Source organism: Patella vulgata, chromosome 7 (assembly GCF_932274485.2).
Source record: "Patella vulgata chromosome 7, xgPatVulg1.2, whole genome shotgun sequence".
Classification (NCBI taxonomy): domain Eukaryota; kingdom Metazoa; phylum Mollusca; class Gastropoda; family Patellidae; genus Patella; species Patella vulgata.
The window spans coordinates 12,188,576-12,200,493 of NC_065885.2; the positions used below are offsets into that span (position 1 = coordinate 12,188,576).

An 11,918-nucleotide genomic window follows, 5' to 3' on the forward strand; every position below is an offset into this window, starting at 1 on the left:
GGACAAGCCGAATACGACATGGTCCTTTGAAATGAAATGAAATGAAATGAAATGAAATGGGGTTTAACGTCCTACTGTTCTGCTACGAACTGGGCTTATGAAGACGGGCATACGCCATATAGTGTGCTATAAGGGGAAATTTTGCCCGGACAGCGGCAGTACGGCCTACTCTTATATTGAATTCCAACTGTCTAAGGATCTTTTACGTTACTAGACAGCTGTCTTTGTCAAGCCCTCCGTCTTGCATCACTGACAAGTGGGAACTACTGGGAACCACGCCGGAAAATTTGGATGATCTTTCTCGGCCAATGCAGGGATCGAACACCCGACTTACCCACTTAGCCACCGTGACTCCCGATATGGTCCTTTGATTAATTTGTTATTAATGGAATGGGGTGCAGCTAATGGAAAATACAATCACATTTACCAATCAGACCGAAGTAGAATAATTAAATCTGTGCGGATGACAGTGATATCAGGAATGACGGGGGCTTTATTATGCCGATTTCGACTTGGTTTCCCCTTGTCACTGATGCAGGGCGGAGGCCTTACAAGGACAGCTGTCTAGTCGTTCGAATTGGACGAACAACCGAGGTTACGTGTACGCATTGGTGTGCACATAAAAGATCCTTGGCAGTTGGAATTCGATATAAGAGCCAAATCGGAGCAGAACAGTGGGACGTTAAAGCCCATTTCATTTCATCTTATTATGGAGATGTTATCTTAGATTAGCTGATATCTGCTGACGAGAAGTACAGTAGGCTAAATGACATTTTGTGGACGGCAATGATATCAGGACTGGCTTGGGCTTATTATTCAAAAATTAACTTAGATTAGTCGATATCTGTTGACGAGAAGAACAGTTGATTAAATAAATGCGCACGGATAGCATTGGTGGGCGGATTTATTTGCGAGGCTGTTATATTGAAGATTTGTTTCAAGTTTAATCACAGAGAGAGGGGAAATGGAGTTTAACGTCCACTTGACACAAACCAGGTCATTTCGGAACTAACATTTGGTTCCATTTTATTTCAATAATTCGCTTGCGCGTAGGGGTCTTTAGCAGTAGGTGGAAGCCAGAGGACCCGGAAAAAACCCACGAGGTTGGACAGGCGCCCCCTACTCCTTATCACGTACGATCACAAACAGTCAATTGTAAGAGCAGTTATTGCGTTTCAAATAATCAACCAGTCTATTACACAAAGCTGGTATATGTATAGTATCCGCAGATGGTATTAAAGTTACAATTTCATATTTTCTAAGAAAGTCAAAACATAATTATTTCTATGTCTTTTGCTCAAAAGGTTGTCAACTCACTATTATACGATCATAGGTTATCTTTCTCACACTTAAAAATCTTCACACCGGAAATAATAACACAATTACCTCCCAATTACCTCCCTTGTTTTCCTATTCCCCACCATGGAATAGCTATCTTCAAACGTTTGAATTTGAAGTTGAAAATAATATTTTTGCCAATTTCTAAACTGGCAAGAGTGAATTATAGGATTAATAAGATTATTCTTTAACTAAGCAGGACTGTTTATAGATATCATCTATTTTAGGGCTTTATTTTAATACATTTTAAAAAAATATAACTTAAAAATATGAAATTGTAACTTTAATGTTGCCTTAGACACTTTTATTAGGGATATAAGCCTGACTTTATTCGATTTCTTTGTCTTTAAGTATTTAAAGTTAATGCATTTCATGGAATCGGCCAAAGGAATTGCAGTAGGATAAATAAATAAGCATGATGTTCGAACATACGCGAGTGATTCTGATAAATAGAGAATCTCCTACTAGTCTTTTTTGATATCAGAAATGACGAGTGGGAGATTTTATTTATCACCAAATCCTTTCTTACATGCACAAAAAATAAATAAATATAGATTTCACTTTTACTGGACCTGATTACATTACGGCGTAGTGATACATCAATTTTTAATTTAAAAAAATGAAATGTTCTTTGAAAATATAAAAAAAAAGTGGTTCGTTTTTAATTGACCAACCAAATTCATGTAAAGCGATATCTCGCAGTAGATTATGAAATTTTTCACACAAGCGATATGTATCATTGGGCGATAATGAATAATATTTTAACTTTTTATACTATCAACAAACCAGATTGCACTACGAGTGACTGTGACAAAAAAGGTATATGCCCAGATGTCAATTTATTACATTTTAAAAAATTCGACCAATGAGATGGTCTTTGCTAGATTAAATATGAGTGGATGGCATTGATGTTTAAACTATGGTAATGAGGGTATATTCCAAAATGCAATGCATTCACTAGAAGTAAAAGTGTCGCCTTTCAAGAATCAACTAATCAGATACGCAGTAGGTCAATTAAATATGCATGACCCATGTAGTTTCATTCTTCTTCCAACAACGGTGTCGTTCAATTTACCTTATTGGTTATTTGGATTCACTTTGATATACTGACCAGAGCCCGGTTTACCTATAGACTTGGCGGGATGAAGCCTAGAGCCTCAAGATCTGGGGACCCTCTGCCCAATGTGTATAATATTTTTGCCCGGACAGCGGCACTATGGCCTACTCTTATATCGAATTCCAACTGCCAAGGGATCTTTTAAGTGCACGCCAATGTATACACGGGACCTCGGTTTATCGTCCCATCCGAACGACTAGACAACTGTCCTTGTCAGGCCCACTGTCTTGCACCTCTGACAAGGGGAAACCACGTCGGAAAATCCCGATGAACTTGCTCGGCCAATGCTAGCGAGCAACGCTATCACTACGTGCATGTATGTTGGGAGAAGGGGGTTCATTGTGGTCTTTTTCAGTGGTGTCTATTACTTGGTATGCAGATGTTCAATTTTGAACCAATACGATAATATTTCAAGACACTGTATGTTTCCATAAACATTCCAGCGGTGGCACGTGGCGACGTACAAGGTTATTTCTCCAAGAAAAACGAGCGCCATTGTAAAGACGTTTAATTCCTTAAGTTAACAGTCGTCTGGTTTTGAAAGCTGATGATATCCCATACGAAACACACACAAATAATGCCTATTATCGCTGATGTCGTTAACGGAAACTGAGAAATCCTAAGAGTTATAATTTTGGCAATATTTCTAAAAGATGCTCTTGTTATTTAAATGTTAAAAGTTACAGCTACGTAGTCACCTCGACTTTAGAAAATACCGCTGAAATATAATCTACACAATTTAATAACTTGGCGATTACCTCAAAGAAGCTAATCTTAAAAGTTCAAGTTTGTTGCCAATGTTACAATAAAAAAATATATATATTTGGCTTTTCACCACAATTCCTTTTAATTGGAACTCTGAACTTATTCAACTTATCCCCCCCCCCCCACACACACACACACACACCACACTAAATCACCACCACACCCTCCTTTGAAAGCCTTGTGTCAGGGTTGAGGTTTTCGAGGTTTCAATGCTAAACGTAGCCCTAACCACCTAACCATTGTTCGCTGTATAACCACAAAGTCCGTATCCGCTGTCGGCCAACAACGTGGTTTTCCCTGGCGGTGGTGAATAACGGAGAGCCTGACAAGAAACCGCGCCTAGTCGTTCGGATGTTACGCAAGACCGTTGACATACACGTAAGAGAGAGAGAGAGAGAGAGAGAGCGAGAGAGAGAGAGAGAGAGAGAGAGAGAGAGTTTAACGTCCACTCGACACAAACTAGGTCATTTCGGGACTAACATATGGTTTAATTTTATTTCAATAATTCGCTTGCGCGTAGGGGTCTTTAGCAGTGGGAGGAAACCGGAGGACCTGGAGAAAACCCACGAGGTTGGACAGGCGACCCTACTCCTTGTCACGTATACACGTAAAAGAAACCTTGACATTTGGAATTCGACTAAGAATAGACGGGAACGTATTTCGTCTTCATTAGCCTGGTTGGTGCGGAATAGTAGGATTTTAAACTCCATTTTGTTTCATTCTGTTCGCCGAGTCGTGTATAGGGTCGGATTAACTGTGTGGGGTCGGAACAAGTCATGGGGTTGGACCTGAATTAAGAAAAAACATTTTGAAAATCGATTCAATTTAGTGCAATCTGAGGTATATTCTAGGCGAGTAACACAAGTTAGAAATATTGAATATTTTTGTTTTTATTAGAACAAGTTTCAAACTTGAATCAATGTACGAGTCCCAACCAGTCCTTCAAAAGAGGGGGGTTGGGTGGCTGAATGGTAAGCACGTGCGCGCATAAAGTCTGTCATTGAGTCAACTGGCGTGGTTTCGAATCCCCGGTTGTACGTGGCAAGGAGTAGGGTCGCCTGTCCAACCTCGTGGGTTTTCTCCGGGTCCTCCGGTTTCCTCCCACTGCTAAAGACCCCTACGCGCAAGCGAATTATTCCAATAAAATTGAACCATATGTTAGTCCCGAAATGACCTAGTTTGTGTCGAGTGGACGTTAAACCCCATTTCTCTCTCTCTCTCCTTCAAAAGACAAACGGGGAGGGAGAATGGGGTTTAACGTCCACTCGACACAAACTAGATCATTCTGGGACGAACGCATGGCTCAATTTTATTTCAATAATTCCTTTGTGCTTAGGGGTCTTTAGCAGTGGGAGGAAACAGGAGGACCTGGAGAAAACCCACGAGGTTGGACAGGCGACCCTACTCCTTGTCACGTACAACGTACAACAGTCACTAATAATATGAGAAACCTTTATCAAGAAGTAGTCCAATTTGTCCAATTGCGCCACATAAACCCTAGATTTTGTCGTGTAGTTCGGGTTTCAGAGTGGACAGGGCCAAAGTATTTAGCCCATTTTCAGTGTATATACACAATTACATAATTGTTGTTTGTGTGCGATTGTTTGGAGAAAACGGTGAGTATTTCTCTTTGCACGTAGGTGTCCACTGTTAAATTCAACAATATCTCTGTCAACTTGGATCTACTTGTTTTCCTTTTGATTTGGTCAGCTGGACCACATAGATTATAAAAAGATTATCTGGTTTTACGAAAGAATAACATGGATTAGATTAAGGTACACGATAGAACAAAAAAAGATTTATGAAGTGAAAGATCGCTTTGTTCTCTCATCACCTCTGTTTCAATAGACGGAGAGAGAGAGAGAAATGGGGTTTAACGTCCACTCGACACAAACTAGGTCATTTCGGAACTAACACATGGTCCAGTTTTATTTCAATAATTCGCTTGCGCGTAGGGGTCTTTAGCAGTGGGGGAAACCGGAGGACCAGGAGAAAACCCACGAGATTGAACAGGCGACCCTACTCCACAGAGTAAAAATCACGTGTAACCCCGTGGTTTTTTTTTTCCGGGTCCTCCGGCATCCCCCCCCCCCCCCTGCTAAAGACCCCTACGCGCAAGCGAATTGCTGAAATAAAATTGAATCATGTGTTAGTCTCGAAAAAACCTACACGTAGTTTTTGTCGTGTGGACGTTAAACCTCATTTCTCTTACTCTTTAAAACCTGTTGACTATGTAAAGTTTCCACTGAATTAGAACCGATATTAGTTTCACCACATGCAGCAATGAAGATAAGCATATCAGTTTCGTGCACGATATCTGTCACTATGTGAGTGCTCTGAATTGGTGCTCGTCCATAACGTGTATACATTTTTTGTATACTGTGTACATTATGTTTTGTATTGACATATAATATGTACCCTGTATGTGCAGGGTTTTATACTGTCTGATTATGGGACTATTCTATTCTATTCTATTCGTGTACCAATGGTAAAATGTTTATTTTGTCTTAAATATTGGATATCAGAAGCTCATCTTTTCTCGGTAAGATCACAGCATCAATGTTGATTTAAACTGACAAATAATTGGTGTTTTCAATGTCGAAGACTTTGAATGATATTGATTTAGAGACTTATGGCTACTTTAGCTACTTTAATTGAACGCAAACCGGTCCAACAAACCGGTTTGCATTCCACTAGCTTTGATTGGAATAAAGGGAGATAACTCCAGTTTGAACGCATTTCTCCATTTTCAAAACAAAAAATGTGAATTATATGTTGTGATTCTTGAAAAAATGAGAATGCATCGCTTCATTAATGTCAAATTTGAGTATATTATCTTCATTTTTGTGTTATGTTTACTTAAGAATTTAGTGAATGCTGGTAAAGTTACTGTCAGCACGCTGAATCTATGGAATGTAATGTTTTCCTGGGATGTTCGGAAATTTAGGATTGCAGAAATGGTAAAGAACCAATTTTTAACCCTATAGAATGAGTCTAAAAAGCGACATATGGGCATGATTTATTGTAGCCTATTGCAATTTCTCAGGTGTTTGTTTAACTGTAGAATGATCTGTATAGGCGTATCCATATTCATCAAAGAGGGTCGGGTTGATCAAGAAGGATCCACCTTCAGCACTTCAGGATCTTTCATTAGGCCTGGTATTCCTCCTCTAATATTCCTATAGTCATAGATCTTCAGATGGCTAGGACGGAAATAATGAGGTCCACCGGTGTACATATTGGTGTACCGGTGTGTAAAAGAACTGATCATTGGAATTTGAAGAAGAGTGGGCGGAAACAGCACTGTGGACAAAATTCTCCCCTCACATTGCATAACACTAATTAATTGAACTGTTGATAAAACCCCATTCAATTTCATTCATCAGAGTTACATTTTTGATCTTTCATAATTGTAATAGGCTGATTCAGCCATTACCTTTCTACAATTTGTATAAAGCTATTTCTGCTTTTGAAATGATTTCCATTCCGTTTTTGGTTTCAAGCACTTACATGATGTGTTGCAACCTAAAATTAACCTACCACACATGATGTTATTTTAACAGATCAGAGATAGTCATTCAGATATTGCAGTATTTCAAGAAGCCAGATCTGATGTTGATGAAACGAGAGACCAGATAACAGAGCTACAGCATTTATTGCCAGAATTTCGATGGTCTATTTACAGAACAGCAAATACAGTAGAAAAATACAAACCTTATGGGCGTTTAAAGGGCTGGGAAAAAGAAGGTGGGCTAATAATCTATATCATTTAAGCTTATTATAATTATCTTGGCCTTTGAATATTACAAAATAGCATCACAGGTTATTATATGGAGATTCGCATGTCATCTTACGATTGGTTCGGAGGCAAAACTAAAAGCTTATTCTTGTCTGTGAAATATCGCCGAAGACATTGTTAACTGGTGGATTCGGGATTGAGACCAATTTTCTCAGACATGCTAATTTGTCCAGACTAAGATTTGTTGCAGTCGAAGCTGAAACAAAATAGACAGGAGTTACATATTGGGACATTTTAATAAATATACAGGCCTAATTATGATCAATGCAACCTCTGATCATTTGTAATTTTCATTTTTACAGGACTAGTTAATTAGTTCGTAAAAGAACTTTTATGGGAAGTTTCTTAAACAAATATCCTTTTTTGAGAAAGAAAATTCTTCCCTTGTGAATTAAATACTTTGTTTGGAGAAGTTAAATTCAATAAGATCTACAGCTATACAGTGCTATCAATAATTCGTAAAATTAGTCATGATAGAAACATCAGACTATTGACCAATCGTATTAAATCACAGATCATATTTCGTTTTTGGTTTTTTTTTATAGTTCAAAATTTCGTTTTACTTATCTTCACAACACTAGGATCTGAAAGAGTTGTTATATAACTAGGTGTTCTAGTTAATGTGAGGAATTATTAGCCAATGAAACGATCTGTTACGACGAGTTCTTGGCATGCACGGAACTGTGGGTAAACCCCTAGAAACATCAACGCTGATTGATTATTCAATGTCTGACCCTGACAAGACCTCCTAGTACAACTGGTCACATCTTCATGTAGTGTAGGCCATCGAAAGTATAAAAAAGTGAAATGAAATCAGATTATCTATTGACTATTTTTGTTTTTCAGGTTTAGGCATACTAAGTAAATATCCAATTATAGAAGTTACAGTTCAACATTTACCACGTACAGAGGGACCAGATACTAATAAAAGAATAGCATTACATGTTAAGATAAGTCTTGAGAGGAGAAAAATATTGAATATTATTGCTGTACATTTTTCCTATCATCGGCAACAGCAATGTGAAAATTCCATAGCTGTTTTAAATTTTATATACAGTGAGTTGAATAATTTAATTTATTGCTAGATCAGTAAAAGAATTGGAAATTTAAAAAAAATCTCAAGCTGGGAGTTTTATTTTCATCCATTAGTTTTGTCCTACTTTTAGATTCTATATACATGTACCGGTACTGTTAATAACAGTAGACTTATTCAGGAAAACCCTAATGCACCTAAAAGATCCCTTGGCAGTTGAAATTCGATATAAGGGTAGGCCATAGTGCGCTGCCCGGGCAAAATTTCTCTCATAACACACTGTAATATGTATTATGCCTGTCTTCATGATCAGTAGCCCAGTTGGAGTAGAACAGTAGGATGTTAAACCCCATTTCATTTCATTTGCTTTTATATTTTATTCTGTTAAATTGATTTGTTAAACCCAAATCTTCCAAAGTTTTATTAATCTCATCCTATTTGTTCCAGTGAAAAAACTTCAGAATGTTATTATTGTTGGAGATTTTAATACATACGAAGATTATCAGTACCCAGTACAAGTTTTTACGAGAAAAGATAACAGAGTGAAAAACGAATGTGATGAAGCAAAAATAGATTTACCAAAACTGTCCAGATTTCAAGATGTCTGGCAAAGTAAATCGAATAAAAAAGGTTTTACATTTAGCAACATGGTGAGTCCCATTTTTCATGTTTATCTTCTGTAAAAAAGCATCACATTAGACCAGATTTTGTTAATTTGAAGTGAGACAACTGACAACCATACTTAATTAGTGACACTGGCTCACTAACCCAGAGGTCATGGGTTCGATCCTAGTGTTGGCTAAGAAAGTTCCTTGGGATTTTTTAGCTTTGTTTCCCTATGTCAGTGGTTCCGTATCAAGGAGGGTGAGAGGGGGGGGGGGGTATCTGGCAAGGAACAAATAATGTGTTTAGATTGGACGAAAAAGTGAAATCCAATGGCATGCATATTAAAGATACATTATGTAAGATTTAGTTAAGGAACTGGCCATTCTTGTTATAATAGTTCAAAAATAGATAATGCAAAATGAATATATTGAAAATTTTATCCAAATTACTTTATTCTGAGTGAAGTTATCAATTTTTGTAGTTTTGACAAGATGTGTGTGTTGATTGTTTATTATCGTAACCACAGTACTGATTGTTCGAGTCTTAGCCTCGCTTCTCCATTTTTAAATTAAATCATTAATTGGCTGAACCGCTCTAATTTCCTTAAAATTGGAGCCATCTGATGACATCCATGTTGTCATGTTAGTAAATGTCTAATTAATAATTTCGATAACATTTACGGGCTAAAGAAAGACCTGCAATAGGCAGATTTAGCTCTTGCATAATTTATCTTTAAACAATCCTTGATAGATGGGATTTGATGAAAAATAGGTGGAAAGTTTAAAAACCACTGCCTAGGCAAAATTGGTCTCATAGAACACTGCATGGCTTATGCTCATCTTCATTAGCCCAGTTCATTTTCAATTAGACTTTGTAGAGCTAATAAAACCAATTTAATTTGATGTTATTTTTTGGGATGAAAAATATATGCTCTAAAAGAATGATTTCAACTTTTGTACTAAATTATTATTTCTGTTACCTAGTAAAGTAACTATATTCTCTTTTCTAGCCGTCACCAGGATATGAAAGTCGTCCCGATAGAATTTTAACATCTCATACATATCATATAGAAGAAACATGGTTGAGTGGAGATGGCAAGATTTACAAAGACCGTTACAACAATAGTATATTATATAACAGATTTAGAGTCTTATTAAAGAATACTTATGAGAATTATAGAGGAAAAACAGGATATTCTTGTGTTCACGACTGTGGCCCTAATGGTTCCTGTAGATGTGGTAATTGTGTAAAGGGAGATAACCGCGATTGTGATAGTTGTTTAGAATGTAATGGACCAATGTTTATATATTTTATTATATATTCCATGGTTTTATTGTTATGTATATTAATATTGTTGTATTCAGTTGTTAATATATTGATAATAGCAGCCAGATATAATCAAGACAATATTTATTCAATAATGGGTATAAAGTGCTGTTTATTTAATACAGAGCTTTATGACTATCAGTTAATACCCAAGCGGTACCGTAGATACAGTCAATGGAGAATATGTCAAGTTTTTAAAATTCCTCCAGTTTATTTAATGTTTATTTCTGTAATATTAGGTATATTTCTTGTATGGTTTGGTAGGAGGATGTTTGTATCTAGTTTAAATAATATATATTCTGTGATGAATGAAGAATATTTTCCTTCAGATCATTTAATGTTATCAACAAGACTTTTCCTCTCTTAAAATAAGGGGTATATATCTCAAACCCTTAAAATGAAAGTTCATTGCACTACAGGTGTATCAGGTAATATTGTTAAGTTCAGAGAGACACAAACCAGGTCATTTCAGGACCAACATATGGCACAAATTTATTTCAATAATTCACATGCAAGTAGGGGTCTTTAACAGTGGGAGAAAATTGGGGGACCCAGAGTAAACCCCTGATTTTGGACAAGTAACCCTACTCAGTCTTAAGAGTTCAATACGAACGAAACTAGTCTCTGCTAAATTGGGATAACTGGTCTAATCTCCCACATTTATCTACTCGAGTAATATTTTGATTTATAACTAGCCATTTTAAATTCATGTATATTGTTAATTTTTATTTTTTAATTTATAAATAAATTTGTTATTTGTGTATATTTGTTACAGATTATTAAATCAACTTCAAATAAATGTGAATCGGTTTATCTCGTCTGTTAATATAACATCTAGCTACCAAAATGCTGATTATCAATTTTACTAGGCGATGGCCCACTGTCCAGAAGTTTCTCCCAGTGCTGGTTGGTGGAGAAAGCTTCTCTGGATTTTCCAGTCTGAGTTAACCCTGACAATGGTCAATAAACTGATGTCGGATAGTGCTAAGATCCTCAAGTAAAAGGATGATTATCTGGATAGAATTTCTGAAACAAAAAATTAGTAGTGAGCTAACAGGAGCAAAGCCCAACAAGGAGAACATTATTCAGTACGCAGCACCAAAACTCTAATAGTAAGTGTCAGAGGACTGCACTACATGCAAACAAACCTGTGGACAAGACACAAACTACATCGACATTACAAACAATAAACAACAAATATCAATCAATTGATTAAATTTCGGATCTGATACTGGGAGGCTCTGATGATGATGATGATGCTGGAATCTGGATCACTAATCACTTACCAGTAGGTCCCGGGGGGGCGGGCCGAATGATTAACGTGGGCGTGTTGCATCATAAGGTCTGTCATGGAGTCAAGTGGCATGGTTTTGATTCCCCGCTTGTACATGACAAGGAGTTGGGTCGCCTGTCCAACCTCCTGTTTCCTCCCATTGCTAAAGACTCCTATCCAGAAGCGATTGATTGAAATAAAATTGAACCATCTGTTAGTCCCGAAATAACCTAGTTTGTGTCGGTGGAGATAAAACTCACTCTCTCTCTCTGGTTTGATCCTGGTGTTGGCTGAGATACAGCCTAGCAAGGAACAGTGTCTAGTTGTTCAGATTGGACAAAAAACTGAGGTTCTCTGTGTGGCCTATTCATGGACGTGCATTTAATAGACTATTTGACATATAGAATTAGAATTAAGAGTAGACCATAGTGTGGTTGTCTGGGCAAAATTTTTTCTGATAACAAACTGTACTTGTAGGGTGTATTCCTGTCCACATTAGGATGGTTAATTGGTGCAGAAAATATAAAATACAGAACTAACATAGACTTCAAATGAATTCACAACTATTTAAATCGACATTTATTTCAAACAGTTTTATTCACGAAAATATTCTACGAAATTCTTTATTAAAAAAAAACCTTTTTTTCGATTTTCTTTATTG

The 11,918-nt window shown here is 37.0% G+C and overlaps 1 protein-coding gene across 1 annotated transcript; it reads left to right on the top strand.

Annotated features, from left to right (window-relative positions):
* Positions 1 to 5,934: 5,934 nt before the first annotated feature.
* On the top strand, positions 5,935 to 10,697 carry LOC126827320 (uncharacterized). Its single transcript, XM_050556601.2, has 5 exons — positions 5,935 to 6,180; positions 6,784 to 6,967; positions 7,866 to 8,075; positions 8,500 to 8,702; positions 9,668 to 10,697. The coding sequence occupies exons 1-5, from the start codon at positions 6,013 to 6,015 to the stop codon at positions 10,349 to 10,351; spliced, it is 1,449 nt and encodes a 482-aa protein (XP_050412558.2). The 5' UTR covers positions 5,935 to 6,012; the 3' UTR covers positions 10,352 to 10,697.
* Positions 10,698 to 11,918: the final 1,221 nt, after the last annotated feature.